This window comes from Triticum aestivum, chromosome 4A, assembly GCF_018294505.1.
Source record: "Triticum aestivum cultivar Chinese Spring chromosome 4A, IWGSC CS RefSeq v2.1, whole genome shotgun sequence".
In the NCBI taxonomy this organism is placed as follows: domain Eukaryota; kingdom Viridiplantae; phylum Streptophyta; class Magnoliopsida; order Poales; family Poaceae; genus Triticum; species Triticum aestivum.
In genome coordinates, this window is record NC_057803.1 from 713,854,574 (window position 1) to 713,877,154 (window position 22,581).

The 22,581-nt window shown below is 41.7% G+C and overlaps 1 protein-coding gene across 1 annotated transcript; it reads left to right on the forward strand.

The window, feature by feature from the left end:
* Positions 1-3,578: 3,578 nt before the first annotated feature.
* On the forward strand, positions 3,579-6,644 carry LOC123083337 (uncharacterized). The gene is made up of 2 exons (XM_044505402.1): positions 3,579-5,002; positions 6,200-6,644. The coding sequence occupies exons 1-2, from the start codon at positions 3,794-3,796 to the stop codon at positions 6,203-6,205; spliced, it is 1,215 nt and encodes a 404-aa protein (XP_044361337.1). The 5' UTR covers positions 3,579-3,793; the 3' UTR covers positions 6,206-6,644.
* The last annotated feature ends 15,937 nt before the right edge of the window (positions 6,645-22,581 follow it).

Sequence of the window (22,581 nt, forward strand, 5' to 3'; positions counted from 1 at the left end):
GATAAGTATTTCTCTCAATTAATAATCAAGGTTATCAATCCAGTAGTAGGACCACACACACAGAACCTCATGAACAACACATGCACACACAAAAGCAATTACTTGCACCTAACGCAAACAAGGGGATGCCAATCCCCTCGGCTGTTACTTGCAAGGATTAAATCTCGTAGTGGTAGATAAATAAAATAAAATTTAAATGAAATAAAAGAAATAAAATTGCATCAAGGTATCTTTGTGTTTATATATATGATAAAATTTAACCTGGGGGCCATAGTTTTCACTAAAGACTTCTCTCTGGAACACATAGCATACGGTGGGTGAACAAATCACTCTTGGACAATTGATTTGAAAGCGCATGGTTATGACGATATTCATGGCAATGATCATGTACATAGGCATCACGTCCGAGACAAGTTGGCCGACTCCTGCCTGCATCTACTACTATTACTCCAACCGTCGACAGCTATCCAGCATGCATCTAGGTTATTAAGTATAAAACAGAGTAAGTCCTTAAGCAAGATGAGATGATGTAGACAAAGTAAACTCAACTAATATGAATAAACCCCATCGTTTACCCTTAATGGCAATAATAAAAATATGTTCCTTGTCCCTTTCTGTCACTAGGATAGGACATTGTAAGATTGAACCCATCACAAAGCACCTCTCTCGTTGCAAGATAAATCAATCTAGTTGGCCAAACCAAACGGATAAGTCGGACAGAAATAAAAAGCTATAACAATCATGAATAAAAGAATGCAGAGAAGACTCAATTAATATTCATAAATATTCACATCATAAACCCATAATTCATCGGATCCCAATAAACACACCGCAAAAGAAGATTACATCTGATACAACTCCAAGAAGATCGAGAAGCACATGGTATTGAAAACCAAAGAAAGAGAAGAAGCCATCTAGATACGTTGGAAACGTATCACTCCTCCGTGTCCGCTCCCTCCTAGGCCAATGATGCCGTTGTACAACCCTGGCCGCTCGCCCAAGCCTTGCCGAACCTCCGACGCTCCACCCGAGTACCAGGCCCTCTTTGCCTATGCCACAATTCCATCCCTCGTCTATCCACCGCCCAGTTTCACTCCGCCCTTGTAGCTATCGTCTCTACGGCGGATCAATCAAGTGACATCGAGCGTTGAATCGGAAGAGGGCACCGGGGCATTTGGCATTGGTTGATGACTTCTTTACCCCCGATTCTCTTTTCGTTGATGCTTTCGGATGTGGGGAAATGTTTTTGATTGCCTCTACAATGGTGTCCAGGTTTATGATGACTATTTCATCTTGAAAAAGGATGTCAGTTGAAAAAATTGGGTTATCTGGATACTAGTAGTGCATGGCTGCATTGAGGATGCTTGCCTATGGTACAGCCGCAAATCATGATGTTCAAATCGGACACCACACGAAGGAGGAGTTGCGTTGCCGGTGCACCACGTCTGCCAACGACATGGCCGTTAATGGAGGAGGTGCTGCCGTGACCGTGAAGGTAAACAGCCGCCGCCTCCACTAGCTCGGTAGTTCCGAGTGGAGTGTTGTGTTAGCCAAGGAGATGGTGGCACGGGAGGCAGGCGCGCAACCCGTCGCTGACCATGGTGAAGACGTCCACGTGGCGGCAGGGGCAAGGGCAAGGCTCCCTTGCCAGTGTCTGCTTTGGCCGTGGCGGCTCTCCGCTCGACACAGGAGGAGGTGGAGCGGCTTCTCCGTGAGGAGCCATGCGGCGGCTGAGCAGTGTTGTCACGCCCTTCTGCCGCTGGAAGGATCACTCGGACAACGAAGACGACGACGACAATGATAATGACCCACACGACAAAGGAGGTGCCGCCAGCCAGCCGAATGAGGTCACCGTTTGTTGACACTAGTTTAGGTTTTTATTCCAGTTCTTAGTTCAACGGATGAAATGCGTTCATTTTATGTAAATTATGTCTAAACTTAAATGGATTTATTTGTGTTCTCATGGTTTGTTAGAATTTGCTTTAAAATGTACGCGGACACGATTGGACGGCCTAAGAGCATTACTAGTACAACCCTCAAACCCTTAAACCCTTATAGCAGTTTAAGGGTTGAGAAGTGCCAGTTTTTGAGACTTTTAAGGGTTGAAAAACAGGGGCAAAGATTAGAACCCTCAAACCCAACCCGTAAACTGCTTTAAGGGTTGGATTTGAGGGTTCTAGTCTTTGCCTCAACCCCAATCTTTAAAGTTGTCATTTCATATAGCACACATTTCATCATATGGCATATCACAAATTCCATCACAATTGGCATAAAACAATAATCGTCGGTATAATCCGCGGGTATGCCATAAGCGAGTACCCGCATTGCCGCCGATATCTTTTGATCTGCACTAAACCCCATGATACCGGCGGCGGATCTACGACGTTTAAAGTAATATGAGGCGGCCTCACAACCGGTGACAATCTTCACAAACAAACTATGCCGCATTCGGTACCTTCTGCGGAAGAGACGAGGAGGGTACGTAGGTACCTCGGAGAAGTAGTTTTCCATCAAATATTCGTGTCCGAGAGCGCGGTTCCGGTAGATGGTGACTCGCCCCATCTTCGACCCTCTCCTCTGATCCATCAGCTTCACGCGGTTCTTAAAGGATTGCACGTCGATGAGGAGGCTCATCATCTCGACGTCATCGTCTTGCAACAACTCATCGATGTCCGAATCGTTGGATGACGACCAACCCGACGAATCGGACAACGAGTCCATGTCGTTGTTGTTCACCTCCATCTACACAATACAACAAACAATAAATTGTGAGTGCCAACAATGAAAAAAATAAAACAAAAAGAAAGAAAGGAAAGCATACCTGCGGGGAGCCCGACGGCTGAGGCGGGCGGGCGGGGGGCGGGGCGCGGCCGGGGGGCGGGAGGCGGCGGGGCAGGAGGCCGGGGGGCGGGACGCCGGGCCGGGAGGCGGCGGGGCGGCCGGCCGGGGGCCGGGGCGCAGGGCGGGACGGCCGTGGGCCGGGCCGCGGGGCGGGGCGGCCGGGGGCGGCGGGGAACGGCGGATCCGGTGGTGGGGAGTGTGTTGCAGGGGCGGGACGGCGGCGGCGTCGAGGGGAGGCGGGGGGCCGGCCGGATTTGGGGCGGGCGACGGCCGGCGGCGTGGGAGGGAGGAAGCGGGAGGTTGGGGAGGGGAAACTTCCCTCCCGCGCGACGGGGGAAGGGAGTGCGGGCTGGGGTCGAGCGCCCCCCTCCAACCCTCACTTCTACCGTTTGAAATTGGGTTTGAGGGTTGGACCCTTACTTTTTTTTGAGGGTTTGAGTTTAGGGGTTCTAGTCTTTGCATTTTTTTTGTTGTAATCCGTGAAAAACGGTTATTTTTGAGGGTTTGAGGATTTAGGGGTACTACTAGTAATGCTCTAATCTCTTGGCCGAGGGCATCGCGTGCATTGTTGTCTCAGCCTCGCAGTCGCATGGGAGTTGGCGAGGTCGAAGAAGCCAAGTCGACTGCCGGGAACCTGCTTCGCCTATTCTTTGACACGTGGCGCAGTGGAGTGTCTCCACCGTACTACTCCTACTAGGCTGGCGAGTCCGATAGCTTGTCAAGTTGTGATTGCCTTTTGCTGCTGGAGTAGGAAAAACAGAAAACAAGTAGCAGGTCATAGACAAAATAGGCCGTCGCCGGCGCCCCGCCTCCGCCGTCTCCCCTACCCATGCCACCGCCAGGCCTTGTTCGTAGCGCAAGCAGCAAGAGACGACGCGGAGAAGACACCGTCGCGGATCCGATGTAAACGCTGCGGGAGCACCAAGGCACGGACCTGATCTGGCAAGAGAAAATGGATCGGCGGCAGCGGCATCCGCCTACCAGTACCAGCGATGGTGCTCCTCTACACCCAAGCCTCCTCCTCAACCTCCAGGTCGACACGGCCTCGGACGGCGACGGCAACGACACCACCGCCTCCTGCAGGACCAGCGGCGGCGCGCACGACGTCCAGGTCACCCTGTTCGCCGCCAACCCGCCCGGGGTCTCTCGCCTCCAGGTCGTCCGCTCCGCCGGCGCCTCCGCTCCCTACATCGTCACCACGGAGGCCGACCTCGTCCTCCTCGGCGTCCCTGCCAGCGCCGATTCGGCGCGCACCAGGTCCGGGTATGATTATTTCGTATACAAATTGGGGGCAGGTGAGAAGGGGGCGTCATCGCTGGAGCTGCTGCCGGGCCCTGTCCCCTCCTCCCTCTCGCTCGACGACTCGCACGTCGGCATCCTGCGCCGCCGCGACTCCTACTTGATCGTGGCGCTCTGCTACACATCCTCACCTGGCAAGTACGACCTGCATCTCTACGACTCCAAGAGCGGAGGATGGACCACAAAGCAGGCCTCGCTCGACCAGCAACAGCATATGGATCACTGCCATGTCAACCGCAAGGTAATCACCGTCGAGGGCGACGCTGGCACCATGGCCTGGGTTGACCTCTGGCACGGTATCCTCTTCTGCGACGTCCTCCATGAGGAACCACGGCTTCAACACATCCCGTTGCCACCGCCACTACTGCCAACAAGGGAGCTGGGAGGCTGCCCCAGGAACGCTCGCGACATCGCGGTCATTAATGGTCGCATCTACTACGTCGAGCTGCAGATCAGAACCATGCCAGGTTCGTCCAGCAGGGGCAGCTACATCTCTGATGGCTGGACCGTTGCCATATGGAGCACCAGTGCTACTGGTCCTTGGCATGGGGACTGTTGGCACCAGGACTACAAACTCGACGCCTCTGAGATCACTGTCGGAGAAAAACTGGTGCACTTTGAAGGCGTAGCCGAGCCAACCTTGGTGAGGCTCCAAACAGGCCATCCCACACTCTGCCTGCACGACAGTCGAGTTGTTTACCTCATGGCAAAAGTTGACTACCAGGACGAAAAGGCATGGGTGCTTGCAGTTGACATGAGGAACAAGACGCTGCAAGCAGTTGCCAAGTTCACCGCCGATAGAGTCCCAGGCTTCTGCTTTACATATACACACACCAGGGTCTCTGAATATCTGAAGATGCAGGTAACTACTGTACCAGACCATGCCGTGTTTGCATTTTCTATTTTGCAAATTCGTATATTGCTGCAGATAACTTAGGACTTGTTCGGTTGCGTGTGGATTCGAGTGGATTGAAGGGGTTTGAGGGGGATTTAAACCTCTTATAAGTCAAAATATATACTAACCAATCCTTGCCAATCCCCTCCAATCCTCTTGAGGAGAGGATTAACCGAACAAGCAGTTAGGGGGTGCATTATGTGTCACTATCTTCACATATCCGGGCGATTTGTGGTAACTTCTGTTCGTACACAAATGACTGATGGCATGATGCATTGGTTAATTTGAGTGAATATGAAAATGAAAGAAGAAACATTAGCTTAAGCAGTAGCCGGAAAACAGCTTGTTTTAGAAAAGAGAGTACCGGAGTGGTCCTTATATAACTTTCAAATGCTTTGTATTGGAATACTATTAGTACCGACGAATGGCCGGTATCCAAACACCTCGTTCTGTTTGGCATGTTGCTAATCCTTTTGGAAACCCTGCAAGCCTCCAAACACTTTCTACCTAAATAGGCTAGGGGCATGTCTCTATAGGGGTCATGCAAATGATACAAGGAGGGCAGCATCAAGATAATGTTTATCGGTTGTTTATAGGTTAGCAGGTTGAATTTCTTGTAAGGCTCTACTAAAGAGGAACCTTGTGCTTACCATTGAGATGCAAACCATAAGCAAAGGTTTCTGTTCTCCTCAACTCTTCTCAAACAGGCTGCAAGATAAATTAGTTTAACAAGTATGGGCTAATTCAATTGGGGTTGTCATGATATGAGGGTTTTTTCTCCACTCGGCAAAACTGACTGGGTAAGACTTGTAAGTTAAAAAACAAAAAGATTAGGTAGGACTTTGTAAGTTAAAAAACAAAAAGATTAGGTGTGACTTTTTAAGCTCCTAAGCATATTATATGTGTAGCAGTTGGAGCCTTTATATAGACAAAGAAATCAGTACCTGACTACCTGTAAATAAAAACACACACTTTTGACCTGACTACCTGTAATAAAAGCAACAGATAACTTGGGTGCTATTGCATATTAGCATTAGAATTTATTGATAGTTTATCTGTGTAATAAAAAGATGGGAAGGGCAAGGGGTTTGGGGCTGGTATTTAATTATTTCTTAGTGAGCCATCTTATTTGTACTAAAATCTGAGCTATTTTACTGGGTGCAGATATAAAGTGTAAACTGAAATGATGAAGGATGCTGGTATCCAAGAAAGTGCCTGGAACGTTTAGGGTGATGCAAATGCAACCATAGCATGGAATGTGAAAGGAGGGTAGTGCTTGTCCTTTCCAAAGACTCACTCACTAGTATGGTCTTTGAAATGAACAGAACAGAACAGAAAAAAACGACAACGTGCTTGTATGAACTTTCAGAAGAAAAGGACACCAACACTAGTATGGTATCTTGTGTAGCAAGGGAGCTGGTGATGAAATTATATGTTTGTTTGTTCAATAGCCAGGTTGGGCCACCATATTTGAACTTCACTAATATGGCCGCTTGTAAATTGTAATCGCTCACTTATTATATTCATTTATGCTGCTGTATATAAGGTGATTTGTAAATGGGCCAAACAGCTGCATGTGCAAGGGTCCGTGCAATCAGAGCAAGGTTTAGTGGCTTGTGTTAAATGCATTTCTCTACTCCCTCCGTTCTACAATATAAGACATTTTCGCAAGCTAAAACAGTTTGCAAGAACATCTTATATCGGAGGAGTAGTCAAGTTACATGTATACCCGTACGTGCACAACCGTCCCTCAGTAGGGGTCCAAACACAGCCGGAAGCCTTATATCGGATATCACATGAGGGTTTTACCCAAATTCGGGCCTCGGAAAAGTAATACCCTACATCCTGCTTGTTTTGATTATTCATGGTGTAGGGGTACCTCGTGCTAGGGTTAGAATAGATGGGAATGAAGGTTCCCTGGCCTCCCCTTGTATAGGCGGCACAGACCTAGGGTTTACAGAGAGACATATGCAATCTCCTCCGCAACCACCCTTGTCTTGGTGGATAAGAAGGTCTCCAATGTCCTCCTTTGTGTTTCATCCTTGTGGGCCCTTGCCTTGGGCCTCCTTAAGGCCGGGGCCCCTTGGCTGAGGCACCCCGATGTATGGAACCATCACCGGGTGCGTGGATCTGACAAAGTCGTTCATGGGAGCTCTGCTTCGGGAGACCGTCCGCGTTGGGAGGGTGAGGCTTGCGCGCAGGGGAGGCGTTTGCGCCCAAGGGCGCGCAACTATTGCTCTGCATCTTCTCCAGAGTTGGTACGGGGTGGCCAATAGGTGATCGTGTGTCCGTGCGGGGAGGTGCATCGTGCGCGCACCGGGCGCGGCGTGGGTGTCGTGGGTCTCCGGGGCAGCACGAAGCTCGAATCTGGAGCTGGTGTGGTGGAGCCCGGGTGGGTCAGAGGCCCGGAGTGGCGCTGAGAGGTGGCTCCGTTGTGAGGTGTTAGCTTTTGCCGTCACCAGCAGGCGCCTGGACTACGGTCAAGGACCACGGTGTTCCATGGCCTCAGACGGTGCTCCTCCATGCCTTGCCGGCATGGTGCTCGCTATGGCGTGGTGGTTGGTGCTATGTCTGGTGGTCCTTCTTTAGCTAGTCCTCGACGGATTTGCTGACCTACGTGGTAGGAGGGTCGGCAGCTGCCTCCACGAGTTGCGGCTGGCTGTGTTGGTTCTGATGTGGCATGTTCGATGGTGGTGGTGGTGGTGTGGGCCCTGTTTGGAGGTTGACCGCAAGTGGGTTACGCAAGGTGCGGTTGGCTGGAGCGGTCTCGGTGCCTCTTTGTCGGTGGGCAGCTTCGTTGGTGGAGGTGGTTGATGGGCTTGCCAACACTGGTGCGGGATGATGTGCTGCTGAGGTGGTGTGGGAGCTTGGATGAAGTCCCTATCTCGACTTTGTGTCGTGACCAGCGATGCCGATGGCTATGGCCATCGTTGACCTCCCTGGAGGCATCGCTGATTTGTTGCCGCACTCCTTGTGCATAGATCCAACCATCGCGGCCAACCTTTAATCTTGTGATCGGACGATGGCGGAGCTGTGGTGTGTCGTTTTCCCTCTTGGGGACTTCGTCCCGGAGCTCGGCATCGGCAAGCGGGACCGGTGTTTTGCGGCAGTTGTGGCATCTAGACTTCTATGGTAACAATGATGATGGGAGCAAAGTCGGAGAAATGGCAATGGTTGCGGTAGTCGGTTCTTCTCCGGCATGTACACGGTATCACGTCGGTTTGTTTGTTGCTATGGAATCGGTGCTGCGGTGGTAGGGGCCTGTGGTGTACGATGACTGGCTGCAGGTGGCCTGTTAGGTGTTCTTCCATGGCGCTAGCCATGCATGGATTTTGGTGCAGATCTCCATGCAGCTTCACGCATGCTCTATGTTGTAGGGGTAGTCGACGATCGCTGATGGTTAAGTAGGAGTCGTTTGCTCAGAGTTAGGGATGGCGACGACGTCTCTAGGGGAGGAGTGATGCTGATGACACTTGCGTGCTATCTTGATGAGACCCTCTTTGATGTGGTGTGCGTGGGTTTTTTATATGTGCTGCTCAACAGTTGTGATGGTTTTTGTCCAATTCTCTTCTTTGGTAAGAGCGTAGCTGGCATGACCCTGATGCATGTCATCTTTTCCGGACCATTTAGATTTTGTTTCCTATTTATAGATTCCAACCCAATACCTCCAGGTTATTTCCTAACACAGTAAACAACTCAGATACATAACTTGTTGTGCAGACTTCCACTTCTTTTCTTCTTGTTGTCTACATTTCCGGTTCAGATCTGCATGGTTTTTCCGTGCTACTTTTCTTTTGGCTTTTTTATGAATGTTTCCGCTCGGGTTTTCTCCTTCTTTTTCCATTACCTTTTTTATTTATTTTCCCTTTTTATTTTAACTTTTATTTGTAAACTTCTTAAAAATTCTTGAAACATTTTTCCAAATACGCAAACATTTTCCAAACATATATTTTTTAAATAATCATGAACCTTTCAAAGTTTTAGCCTGTTAGCAATTTTCAAATTCATGAACCTTTTCCAAATTCATATTATTTTTGAAATTTTAACTTGTAACCATTTTTAGATTCACAATTTATTTTCAAACTTATGAACTTCCTTTAAATTTATGAACTTTTCTAAAAAATGAACTTTTTAAAATTTAACTCAAGGAATTTTTTTCAAATTCTTGAACTTTATTTCAAATTTCTTAATTTTTAAAATTCATTAACTTTTTCAAAGCTAACGGGCAAGCGAGCGAGCATGCGAAGCTGGTGACCGGGCGAGCGAGCTTGCGCACTATTAGGCTACGGGCCGCTGGCATGCGCACCAGCGCCAGTTTCCTAACTTGCGCTTAGAGTTCTGACTAGCAGCTCCTCAAATAGATGATGCCATGCACACGGATTCTTTCAAAATTTAAAAAAATTATTTTTTTTAGAAAATCAAACCCTAAAAACATTACATAATTTTTTTAAAAAAGTTTGTGTCTTCCAAAATTCTGTATAATCTAAAACATGATTTTTTTTTTCTAAAAAGAGCGAACACAATTTTGAACATGAACAATTTTTAAAATTTCGGACATTTCTTTTCAAGAAAATAGAAATTGGGAATTTCAAAAAAATCAGAAGCATATGAAAAAACTGAAATGATTTTTTTTGTTAATTTCCCTGAACATTTTTTATTTGGGTGAATTTGTTTATTGAAAATAGGAACATTTTTTGAAAGTGCGAACATTATTTGAAACTGAACAAACAGAAATTGAATTTCTGAAAAGTTTGGAAAAAGGGAAAAATTAATTTGTGATTTTTTCTGGAAATAGGGGCCTTTTTTCAAATTGTGAACAAGTTTTAAAATAAGGGACAATTCTTATGGTTGAATTCTTTCAAATCCGTGAGCGCTTGGCCCGGCCTAACAGGCGCCCAACCAGAGCGATGCCGTCTCTTAGTTGGGCCAAGCCTGAAGCATTTTTCATTCTTTGTTTTCGTTTTCCCTCTCTTTTTTGTTAATTAATTTTCCTCATTTTAAAAATTATTTTTCTTTTTGAAACTTATTCATAAAATCAAAATGTTTTTTGGAATAAAAAAATTAAAGTTTTAACTAACTAACTTGCTTGGTGATTTTAATTTTTTTCCTTCAAATATTTAGTAAATTCTTTTAGAAAGTCATTTAATGGTTTCAATTTTATCAATTTGGATTTATTAGTTATACTAAAATTTTAACATAACAATTTTAAGTACCTGTTTAAATTCTGAATTTAAATAGTTTTTTTCTTCATACCTGACATGGATGTCTACCATGGGCATATCCACCTACTCACCAAAGTTGAGGTCATTTCAAGAACGTCCAAAAAAACTCCATGTTATATGTAGGATTTCCAGGTGAAAACCTTAAAATTATTTCCACACAATGGCATCACCATGGCAAGCATTCCTGCCAGGTTTCGTTGATATCCGATATTTTATATAATTTTAGAGTTTCCCCGTGAAAAAGCCCTAAAATACTGGCCGGTCGTGACGCAACGTGCATCCGGTGTCCGAATTCGTTCTAATTTTGCGTGGGGGACTACAATGGACATACCCACATGGTGGCACAATTTTGTGTCATTTCATGTATGGACAGAAATAGACCATGTACAACCTGAAGCGTGCGGGTAAGCCGGTAGGGCAAGTTTCCAAACACTTTTTTTCGGCTCCACAAAACAGATGGCAATTTTTTCACGCAATGGCATCACCGCGGCAAGCATCCCTGCCAAGTTTCGTTGATATCTAGCATTTTATGCAATTTCTAGGGTTTTCCCGATGAAAAAACCCTAAAGTACCGGCCGGTCATGATGCAATGTGCGTTCGGTGTCCGTATTCGTTCAAATTTTGCATGGGGGACTATCATGAGCATGCCCACCTGCTAGAAAAATTTCGTGTCATTTCATCCATGGCAAGGAATACACCATGTACATCCTGGAGCATTCGGGTAGGCCGGGTCGGGCAAGTCTCAAAGCACATTTTTTTACATCCACCAAATAGACCCAAATTATTTCCAAATGATGGCATCACCATGCAAAGCATCCCCTGCCAAGTTTCATTGATATCTGACATTTTATACAATTTTTAGGGTTTCCTCAGTGAAAACCCGTAAATACTAGCCAACCGTGACGCAACGGTGTTTGGTGTACGAATTCATTCAAATTTTGCATGGGGGACTACCTTTGGGCATGCCCACCTGGTGGCAATATTTGGTGTCATTTCATGTATGAAAAGAAATACACCATGTACAACCTGAACCGTTCGGGCAGGCCGGTAGGGCAAGTCTTGAAAAGTTTTTTTTTCACCTATAGAAAATAAATTCAAAATTTTTCCACACCATGGCAAGCATCCCTACCAAGTTTTGTTGATATCTGATATTTTTTCTAGGGTTTTTTCCGTTGAAAAATTCACAAAATACTGGTTGGTCATGACGCAACGTGTGTCTGGTGTTTGAATTCGTTCAAATTTTGCATGAGGGGTTATCATGGGCATGCCCACCTGCTAGTAAAAATTGGTTTCATTTAATCGACGGCATGAAATACATCATGTACAACCTGGACCGTTCGCTTAGGCCGGTAGGGCAAGTCTAGGAGAACTTCTTTTTACCTCCACCAAACGGATCCAAATTTTTTCCACATATTGGCATCACCATGGAAAGCTTCCCTGCCAAATTTCATTGATATCTGACATTTTATAAAAAATTAGGGTTTCCCCGATGAAAACCCCCAAAATAATAGTCGGTCGTGATGCAATGTGCATTCAATATTTGTATTCATTCAAATTTTGTGTGGGAGACTACTAACGCCCACCTGCTGGCAAAATTTGGTGTCATTTCATGCATGTCAAAAAATACAGCATGTACAACCTGGACCGTTGGGCTAGGCTGGTAGGGCAAGTTTCGAAACACTTTTTTTCACCTCCACCAAACAAACACAAATTTTTTCTACAAAATGGCATCACCATGGCAAGCATCCTTGCAAAATTTCGTTGATATCTGATATTTCTACCATTTTCTCGGTGAAAAAAACCCTAAACTACTAGTCAGCCGTGACACAACGTGTGTTTGGTGTCCGAATTCATTAAAAATTTGCATTGATAACTAGTATGAATATGCTAACTACTGTCAAATTTTGGTATCACTTCATGCATGGCAAATGTCAACAATTTGTCATGAAATGCCCCAAATCAACTTAAACATTTTCTCATTTCCTAACCATTTCTTGATTTTTTCTAACAATTTTGAAATATCAAATTGTGTATGAAAATTTTACAAACTTGAACACCATATCAATTTTTTAACAAACTCCCAATAATTTATGAACATTTTTACCAAAAATTGCTAACCACATAATATTAATTTAAATTTATGAACTTTCATTGAAACGCAAAAATTTCTTAGTTTTGTGAATAAAGTTTTTGAAAACGGGGACATTTTTTGAGATTCGAGAATTTTTTTAAGATATTATAACAATATTTGAAAACAAGATTTTCTTTTGTATTCCAAATACCTTTTCAAATATTTTAAACATGTTTCCAAAAGAATGGTAAAGTCCAAAAAAGGAGAAAAAGAAATTAACCAAAAATAAAAGAAAAGCAAAAAAAAGAAAAAGGAAGAAAACTATTAGGCCTTGCCACAACTAGGCGACGGCATGGCCCCATCGAGTGCCTGTTGGCCCGTCCCAGGTGTTTGAGGATTCAAAAAATAAATCACTAAAAAGTTGCAATACATGTTTGATAAATGTCAATTGTGGAGGATTGCATCGCGTTTTAATGAGCGCTAGATGGGCCCGCCCAAACACGCGGGTGGGGGGAGCACAACCTCGTTTTTTCATGTTTTGTTTTTGTTTTTTATTTATATTTTCGTTTAGACTTGCAAATATTATAAACAAATATATTTAAAAACAATTTACATAATGCTTTTGAAAGAATATTAACCACACATTTGAAAAATATTAAATACTCCCTCCGTTCCTTTATGTAAGGTGTATTATTTTCGGCACGGTGACCGACGTACAAAATTATAGACATGTTAAGATGAAATTACCCTTGGCAAATTTTTTGGTTAGTGGTAAGTAAATCAGTTAGTCCAGGAAAGTAAGAGATACATGCAATCGACAGACATATACTTTCCTTCTTTTGCTAGAAGGAGAGATACAGACAATCAGGAGACATATATTTTCCCATTTCTGGAGGGCTAACAAGGTAATTACGAGGAATTAGAAGAAATGCACCTTACATTATGAACACTACAGTAACTTAATCATGTGAACACACAAAAATAGTAGGGGTAAATATTGAGTTGTCTCCCAACAAGCGCTTTTCTTTAATACATTTTTAGCTATAGGCATGATGATTCTAATGATGCTCACATAAAAGTGATGAGTTGAAACATAATGGAGCATCATGAAACATATGGCAATCACATTTAAGCCAAACACTTCCTATGCATGGGGATTTTGTTAGAAAACAATTTATGGGAACAAGAATCAATTAGCATAGCAAGGCAAAACAAGCATGACTTCAAAACTTTAAACACATAGAGGAGAAACTTGATATTGTTTAGATATATAAAATCATATGTTCCTCTCTCATTATAATTTTCAGTAGCATCATGAACAAATTCAACGATATATCTATCACATAAAGCATTCTTTTTATGATCCATAAGCATATAATTTTTATTACTCGACACATAAGAAAATTTCTTCTCATTAATATTAGTGGAGCCAAACTCAACAAAATAACTACCATGAGATACTTGACTGACATAACCAAATTGGACATTAAAATCATCATAACAAGTTTCATGGTTAGTGTTGCTCTTTATAGCATACATGTCATCACCATAGTCATCATAGGTAGCAACGTTATCGTCATAATCAATTAAAACCTCTTCCAAAATAGTGGAATTATCATTAAATAAAGTCATGACCTCTCAAATGACTACTAGGGAAAACCTTATACATAGAATCTTACCAGCAACTCGGTTTAAAATAAGGCGCTACTGCTACTTAGCAGTAGCGTGTGACAACAAACCACACTATTGATATCCACATAGTAGTAGAGCGACAGGAGGAAACAACGCTACTACTACAATTGCTAAGACGTTGCAGCCAGACTAGGTATAGTAGTAGCGCCATTTTTGTAAATGTGCTACTGCTATTGAACTTAGCATTAACGCTTTTCGCCAACCCTCGCTGCTGCTAAGGTTAGTCCCCCTCCTTGCAACTAAGTTTAGTCCCACCTTGCTCCGTGAACGGGGTGTTTACCATCTTAAATTTGTTACTTCTCAAACTATCACAACCCCTTTGTGTTCATTGAACTCTATGTGTAGGATTTGTGATTGCAATATGAATCTTCACCGGTTTCTCAACCGGTGAGGATTCATACTAACAATTTAGATTCTACACAAAAAGATCATTGATGACCAATGTATTTTTTATTTTTTTACATGCTTAGCCTTAGTAGTAGCGCGTTTTTGCAGAAGGCGCTACTACTGTCGGCATAGCAGTAGCGGCAAGAAGAAAGGGCACTACTGCTATGGCGTTTAGTAGTAGCGCTTTACCCTAACGCACACTACTACTAAAGCCATCATATCTTCTCCACCAGCGCCCCTCACTCTCCCCTCTCCACTCCACTCTCACTCTCCTCCGCACCACGTCATCCGCCGCCGCCGAAGTTTGGCCCTCCCCGACTACCGTCGTCGCCCGCCGCCACCGACGCTCCTGCTCCTCCTCCACCGAGGTAGTTCCACCATCCCTCCTCCTTCCACCTCCCTCCCCTCCTCGTCCCTAGATCTCCCGATCCTTCCCTCCCTCCCTCCACCTCCCCTCCCTCCTCACTCCCGCCTCCTCCCTCCCACCTCCCTTCCTGCCTCATCCGCCCTCCTCCCTGCCTCATCTGTCCTCCTCCCTTCCTCCCTCACTCACCCCTCCGTTCCTTCTCCCTCCACCTCCTTCTGTTTTTGAAATATTAATAATAGAAATTTTAGGTATTAAATTTAGTAATAGAAGTTTGTAGTAAGAAAATGTAGGGTAGAACTAGGGTAATAGATATTTTAGTAAGTTTTCAATGGAGTAGAACACTTACATTGCATTGTTTTTAGTAAGTGTTTAATAGAACTAGTTTAGGGAGAGACACCTATATTGCCAAATTTAGTTATGTTAGGATTATATATAAGATATATTTAAATATTTTTGTTAATATTTTCAACCATTGAAATGCAATGAGCATCAAGTTTGAATGCTCATGTGTGAATGCTCATGTGGCGCAGGGTACGTAGATCACCGACGAGCCGGTCGACGACGCCAAGAAGATCACCAACAACACCCGCACCCTTAACAACCATCGTCTACAGTGAGTAAACTTGTATATCTAGTGTTGCTCAAATATGATGTAGATATAAACATGTATATCTAGTGTTGCTCAAATAGGATATGTGCTTGCCCAAGTGGCCTATGTTTGCAGGGAACACCTCCGAGTGGCCTATGTTTTGCCAGAGTGTTAATTAATTTCCATTCCGCCAAATTTCAGGCGCTCGATATGTCCTATTTTAGCAAAGGTCATGCCGTATTTTTTGTGAACTTTGTCATGGTCTGTGCTATAATATAGGAAATATCGAGTGCGTTGGAAATGTCGGGAAGAGCATTCAACAACATTTTGGGTTTTGCCATCGATTTATAATCTTTGAATTTTGAACACAGGAGATGTCTGATGACGATGGAATTCGGAGTGCAGGTACTGCTACGATGACCGGGGTTTTGTGCGACAACTTTCCTCACCTGCAAAATGATAGGTTTTTCACCATGAAGCTGGAAGAGTCCTTTGAAGTTTGTACGGTATGCAACGACAAGCATTTCATTGTAATTAATATCATCACTTGTGCTTCTTTTGTTCAACGTGTAATTTGTGGAATTTTTTCAATTCGATTAGTACATCCCGTGCCACGCTAGACCATATGTATTGGAGAAGCTTGGTTTCGAAGACTTTGAGAATATGGAGACGAGGAGGGCTCACTTAAGAACTAAACATGGTTATAAGTTTCTGGTTAAGCTGTAGAATGCGGTCATTCACTCCCATTTCGGTTGCTCTTATTGGGAAGCTCTCTGCAAGGCATATGGATTTGAGGAGGGTATGCAAATAAGATTTGATATTCGACCCGAAGATTATGATGATGATGATAATATCGACATCTGGGTGGATGTGGACATGCCTCCAGTTTTTCCTAAATGTGAGTTTGTCAAACTAATTTGTTAAGTTAAGTAATTTATATTGTTAATTTAAAAATATTTGGTGTTCGTCGGTACTAAACTTATTTATTTATAATTGTCAGCTTATTTCTTATCTTCAAGAAATACTCGGAAGGTTGTAGACAACACATACTATAGCTATGACTCCGAGCTTAATTGTGAGGAGAAACCTTATCTTGTCTCATTCATATAAGATGTTGATGCCTTTAAAACCAATCACTCTATCAGCCCAAATTTTACTAGATACGTGACACTAGTCCATAAATTGCTTGATGGTAACTTCATTGCCAAAAACTTGGAAATATTTTGTTAATGATGGTAACTTCATTGCATACATTATTCTTAAATATACTACATTGCTAACTATATATGTTACTATTACATTTTTCAACAGAGGCTCCAAAGGAGGTTGTGCCTGACTTGATGTTTATCGAAGATGATATGCATATGGTTAGCTTACGACCAACTCCTTCGAAGGCTTACCACAGTGCATACTCAATTTCTTCATACGATGGAAGGCTCAAAATCAAAGAATGGAGCAAAGTGATGAATGCGCACACACAACTAATTGGAGACAAAATGAATGTGCGCAAACCACAAGTTGGAGATAGGTTTATCTCCATTCTCAATTATGGAGATGGACCGGTTTATCTATTTTATAATATTTTACCTAGGAGAGAGAAGTAGGTCCTAGGTATTAAGAACAATTAGTTAGTGTTGATTATATATGACTATGATGATGATGAGAATTTGTTATTATGTGCTACTATGTGTTAGAGTTGATGATGATGATGAGGAGGAGTAGTGATTATGAGTACTATGATGATGATGATGATGATGATGATGAGGAGGAGGAGGAGGAGGAGGAGGAGGAGTTGTTATTATAACTAGCAAAGTGGCCCGCCAGATGCGCGGGCTAGGATTTTATGAAGTTAAATGTGCATGATATATTGTTTGATTTTCCGAAGGATATTTGAAACCAGATGTGGTGACAGTTATAAGTATAAGGATTTTGCAAACATAGTTTTATCATTGGCAAGTTTGGGTTTTTATTCATACATAAATAAATGTGTTGTCTGGTAATTCTTTACTTTCTAATTATGCATGCCATACAAAGTGTATTATTATGATCGACAACATTCTTCAAATTGTATTTGTATTTTTTCTAACATTTTCATCATGTTGCTTCGTTTTTTATGTAAATAGAAATTTTATAGTTTTGATTGTTATTGTGTAGTCATAGCCTCATAGGTCTATTTTCTACAGATGCAAGGTTGGCATATTTATTTAGTATAATCTTGTACTAAAATTAATTTAGTTTATTTATATAATATATACATTTCCATAAAAACTTTCTTGGTAGGTATTTGGTTGCATAGCCATGGACCTATCAAAACCAAGAGTGACTTATATGTTGATTTTATATAGTTTTGTTGGACATACCAATCACTTTTTCTTATACATTTTTTATCAGATTTTCTTACATAGTTTTCAGTAGTACCAAGGGTGGACACTAAGAGAGCGAAACTTTTCTTATTACTAACTAACCATTGATATATTTGGCATAATGTGTACTCATAGTGCCAAGGTGAATTTACAAGATGTCATTTGTTTGGCTGACCCCTCGGTATAATTCTTCCTTTTCCCATTATGTTCTATTGTTGAATTATTGGTTCTTCTTTCCCCTACTCATACTTTCACACAATGTGAATGTCCATCTTCCCCGATACCGTTCCCCTTTCCTAATTCTCTCTACTCAATGAATAATTGCTACTGCCGGGTAGTTCCCATCAACTTACTTTCTTGATTCGCTGCATTGAGGTTAGTTGTCTTGTAGAATCAAATATAACTATGTCCCAATGCTCTAACTATTCGTTTGCATGTGTTTGCAATATTTCACAAACAAAAATTAGTGTATAATAGTTGAATATGAGAAACAGGTCTGACTGCATTATGCATGACAATGTCTCGACGCTCCCACTATTGGGTTAAAATAAATAATAAGCTTGTAGAATCAAGAGTAACATAATATAGATTGTTGATGTTTGGTAGTAGTGTTGTATTTTGACATGTTGATGCATGCTTGAAATACTTTCGCATGGTAGTACACCATATTCTACCTGCCATATCATTGGTAAGTCAGATTTTATTTCCAAGCTATTTTTAGTGAACTAATTATGTTTTTTATAAAATAGGAAGTGGCCTCCTTTATTGAAATAAACATTGTGCTGAAATCATGTTATTCGTTCATTCCATTAGAATACTTTTGCATAGACTATGTTCTTTACCACGTGATCCTCACTGCTACGTTCATCATTTACCATTACCCATAGTCCATCCCTTTCTTTTACTCTAGAGAAGGCTACATATAACTATATATCCGTGCGTGAAAACATATTCAGGTAGATATAGTCCTACCTTGTTTAGAGATTGGCCCTAGCTTTTTGTTGAAAGTCATAGCAAAGCAAACTGAGATATGATACTGTCTCCTTTTTAGAAGAAATGGCAATGTTGATTTAGTTGGTGACATGACTATTCTTGCAATATATGACTTTCTCCCACATGTGTTTCAGCTATTATCCGTATACTTTGATGAGTCATTTTCCAAGATGAAAATTGTCATGCACGTACCATTGCATAACCCAACACTTTGGTTGATATACAATGGCAAAGTGCCACTAGGTGGAGGAAGTTGACCTGAAGTGTTGTTTGCCGGAGAAACATGTTGTAGATGTTGTATTCTAAAATCATGCACAATTAAAAGAGAGGATTTTAGTACAATGGAGATATTTTGTTTGGAGAGATCGACTCTCTATATATTATCAGTGAGAGTTTGGATTTTTTTTAGAGATTGCGTCTATGTTTATCAGTGAGAAATTGTATTTGTTTGGAGAGATTTCTATAGAAGTTGTACTCTAAAATATTGCATGATGGAAAGAGAGGTTTTTTGGATGCAGAGGGATTATGAGATTTTGGCTGTGTAGAGAGATAATCTATTTGGAGTGATCAAATCTCTATATTTTACCAGTGAGAATTTGGATTCGTTTCGAGAGATTGCACCTATGTTTACCGGTGAGAATTTATATTTGTTTGGAGAGATTGCATCTATGAATGGCACTGGTTGGCGGAAGTTAACCTGAACTGTTGTTCGCCGTATGAAGAGGACGTAGAAGTTGTACTTTAAAATATCGCACGATGGAAAGAGAGGTTTTTGGATGCCTAAGATTTTATATATGCGGGTATGCGACTGCGAGATTTTTGTTATGTGGAGAGATATTACTATTTGGAGATATCAAATCTTTGTATATTATCGGTGAGTGTTTGGATTTGTTGGGACAACTTGCATCTATGTTTATCAGTGATAATTTAGATTTTTTTGGAGATATTGCATCTATGTACAGGATAGTGTACGTGTTTTCTTGGAAGGATAATAAGGGTTTGGCATTGTTTGTTTGCCAAGAGATCTTACACTGTACGTGTTTTTTAAACTTTGGATGGGCCAATTGGTTGTGGGATGTTACAACATGTACTTCTATGTTCTTTTTGGAATAGCCTAAACGCTTATATTTTTGGATAGTTTGGTCTCTCATTTTTTTCGGATGGTCTGATCGCTCTTTTTTTATAGGTCATTTTTTTGTTGTGGGGTCGCTTTGATTTGTTTGGAGATATTGCACCAATGTACAGGATGGTGTGTTTATCTTGGGAAGGGTCTGGATAGTTTGGTTATGTTTGATTGCCGAGAGATTTTACCCTGTACGTGTCAGTTTTTTTATTTTAGATGGTCCAATTGCTTGTGAGATAGTACAACCTGTACGACAAAGCTTTTATATTTTGGATGGCCTAATCGCTCAGCTTTTTTGGATAGTCTGGTCACTTAGTTTTTTATGGTCTCAGCGTTCGTTATTTTATCGCTCAATTTTAACTGTAAGCCAAAGTTTTTATTTTTTGGGATGGCCTAATCGTTTAGTTTTTTTGGAACAGTCTTGTCCTTTAGTTTTTTTTTTTTGGGGGGGGGGGGGGGGGGGGGGGGGGTTGGTCTAATCGCTCATTTTTCTATTGCTCAGTTTTTTCTTGTATGCCTAAGTTTTTACTTTTGGGGATGGCCTAATACCTCAGCTTTTTTTTGGATGGTCAAATCGCTTTTTTTTTATTGCATAATTTTTGCGTGTGTGTGGGATGGTCTAATCTCTTTTTTTGTTGGAATTCAAGATCTCTATTGATTTAAACAATGGGATTACATTTCTTCATTACACAAGCCGTAAGGAACGATGGAATATAGTTTATCCAATTGCAATATGAGGTGCATGATGTGATCGACTTGGGGCGACTAATCGATCGACAGTAGGTACAAACAAATCATCTTAGCGGCAGCCTTCGTCCTTATGTTAAATGAGCATGCATGAACACATGCATACAGAAAGGATAGCCCACGTCATGCATAGCCATTTTTATGAGAAAAGTTCTAGACATGCATGCATATATGAAAATAACCAAATCAGCCAAAGTCGTGTACGCATGTAGTTTTTTTTCTTTTTTTTGAGATGGCATGTACCTTTTTGTTAAGAAGTCACATGGCTTATTAGGTGTAGGCATTGTGAACGAACAGTTTTTCTTCGTAATGGCAGTGGTGGGTAATTTTCTCCCACTTAAAATTAAAATATATCTAATTGTTATGATATTTTCGTCTATGAAATAAACGGTCGGATGTTTCTGATTTATAGGAGATTTTCTAGCATATTTCTCTTTATTCTGGTGAGCCCGTCAAGCACTTTTTATAGATAATAGACTAGTGACCAAGTTGTTATATGATGTTTCATGGACGAAAATGGTGATGATGATGATGAGTTGTTATATGACAATGATGTATTATGATGATAGTTATTAATAATATTATTATGATGATGATGATGAGTTATTATATCATTGGGTGAAAGAACCGCGAATTAGATTCAAGTGGATGGATCGAAAGTGACCAAGTTGGATTAGCACAACTTGGTCACTTTGGATCCATCCACTTGAAACGAATCCACGGTTCTTTGACCCAATGATGTAATAACTCATTATGATGTAATAACAATCTCTAAATTGCTACTATATCAAAACTTGTACAACGATGTATGAATACGACATAAAATAAAAAAGAAATAGAATACTACAAGCGCCGGTCAGAGAGGTGCTGCTAGTAACTACCAGTAGAACGTTCTTGAGACAGCGTCTACTAAGTAGGTATAGCAGTAGCGCTGGAAAACAAACACTACTACTATACATTAGCTGTAGCGCCTTATCAGTAGCGTTGTCCCCCGCGCTATTGCTAGCCAAAAACCAGCGCTACTGCTAGGCTTTTTTTCCTAGTAGTGAATCCACTTTCATAATTATTACAATAAGATTCAACACCCTCCAAAATACTGGGCTCATCCAGAGTCGACACTCTTCCAAACCCACTTACATCATTGTAATCATCATAAAGAGAAGGCATGCAATCATCAAAATAAATTTGCTCATCAAACTTGGGGGCCTGAAAATTTCATCTTCATCAAATATAGCATCCCAAAAGCTATGGCTTTGCATAGCATTAGGACTATGGATATTCAAAGAATTCATACTGATATCAACGCAATCATGCTTATAATTCAAAGATTTTATTACAAACATTTTATTGAATTCTTCTTCTAACCCTTTGGCACTATTTTTCGATCCATCATTTTTAAGAAAGACATCATACAGGTAAAGAACATGATGCAACTTCAGTTCCATTTTTTTGTAGTTTTCTTTCATAAAACCAAAATAGTGAAAACAAGAAACTAAAATATTCAATTGCAAGATCTAAAGATATACCTTCAAGAACTCACCTCCCAAGCAAGGGCGCCAGAAAAGAGCTTGAAGTCTACTACACAACTATTCTTGTAGACTCGTGTTGGGCCTCCAAGTTCAGAGTTTTGTAGGACAACAACAAATTTGCCTCAAATAAATAACCTAAGGTTTATCAATACGTTGAAGGTGTAGGATGAAGATGGTCTCTCTCAAACAACCCCGCAATCAAGTATAAGAAATCTCTTGTGTCCCCAACACACCCAATATAATGGTAAATTGTATAGATGCACTAATTCAGCGAAGAGATGGTGATACAAGTGTAGTATGGAACAAAGAAATATATTTTTATAATTAGAATAAATAAAAACAACAAGGTAGCAAGTAATATAAGTGAGCACAAATGATATTGCAATGCTTAAAAACATGGCCTAGGGTTCATACTTTCACTAGTGCAATCTCTCAACAGTGCTAACAAAATTGAATCATATAA

Excerpts from the sequence above, each read along its gene's own strand:
- LOC123083337 (XM_044505402.1), top strand. The coding sequence starts at position 3,794 with ATGGATCGGCGGCAGCGGCATCCGCCTACCAGTACCAGCGATGGTGCT.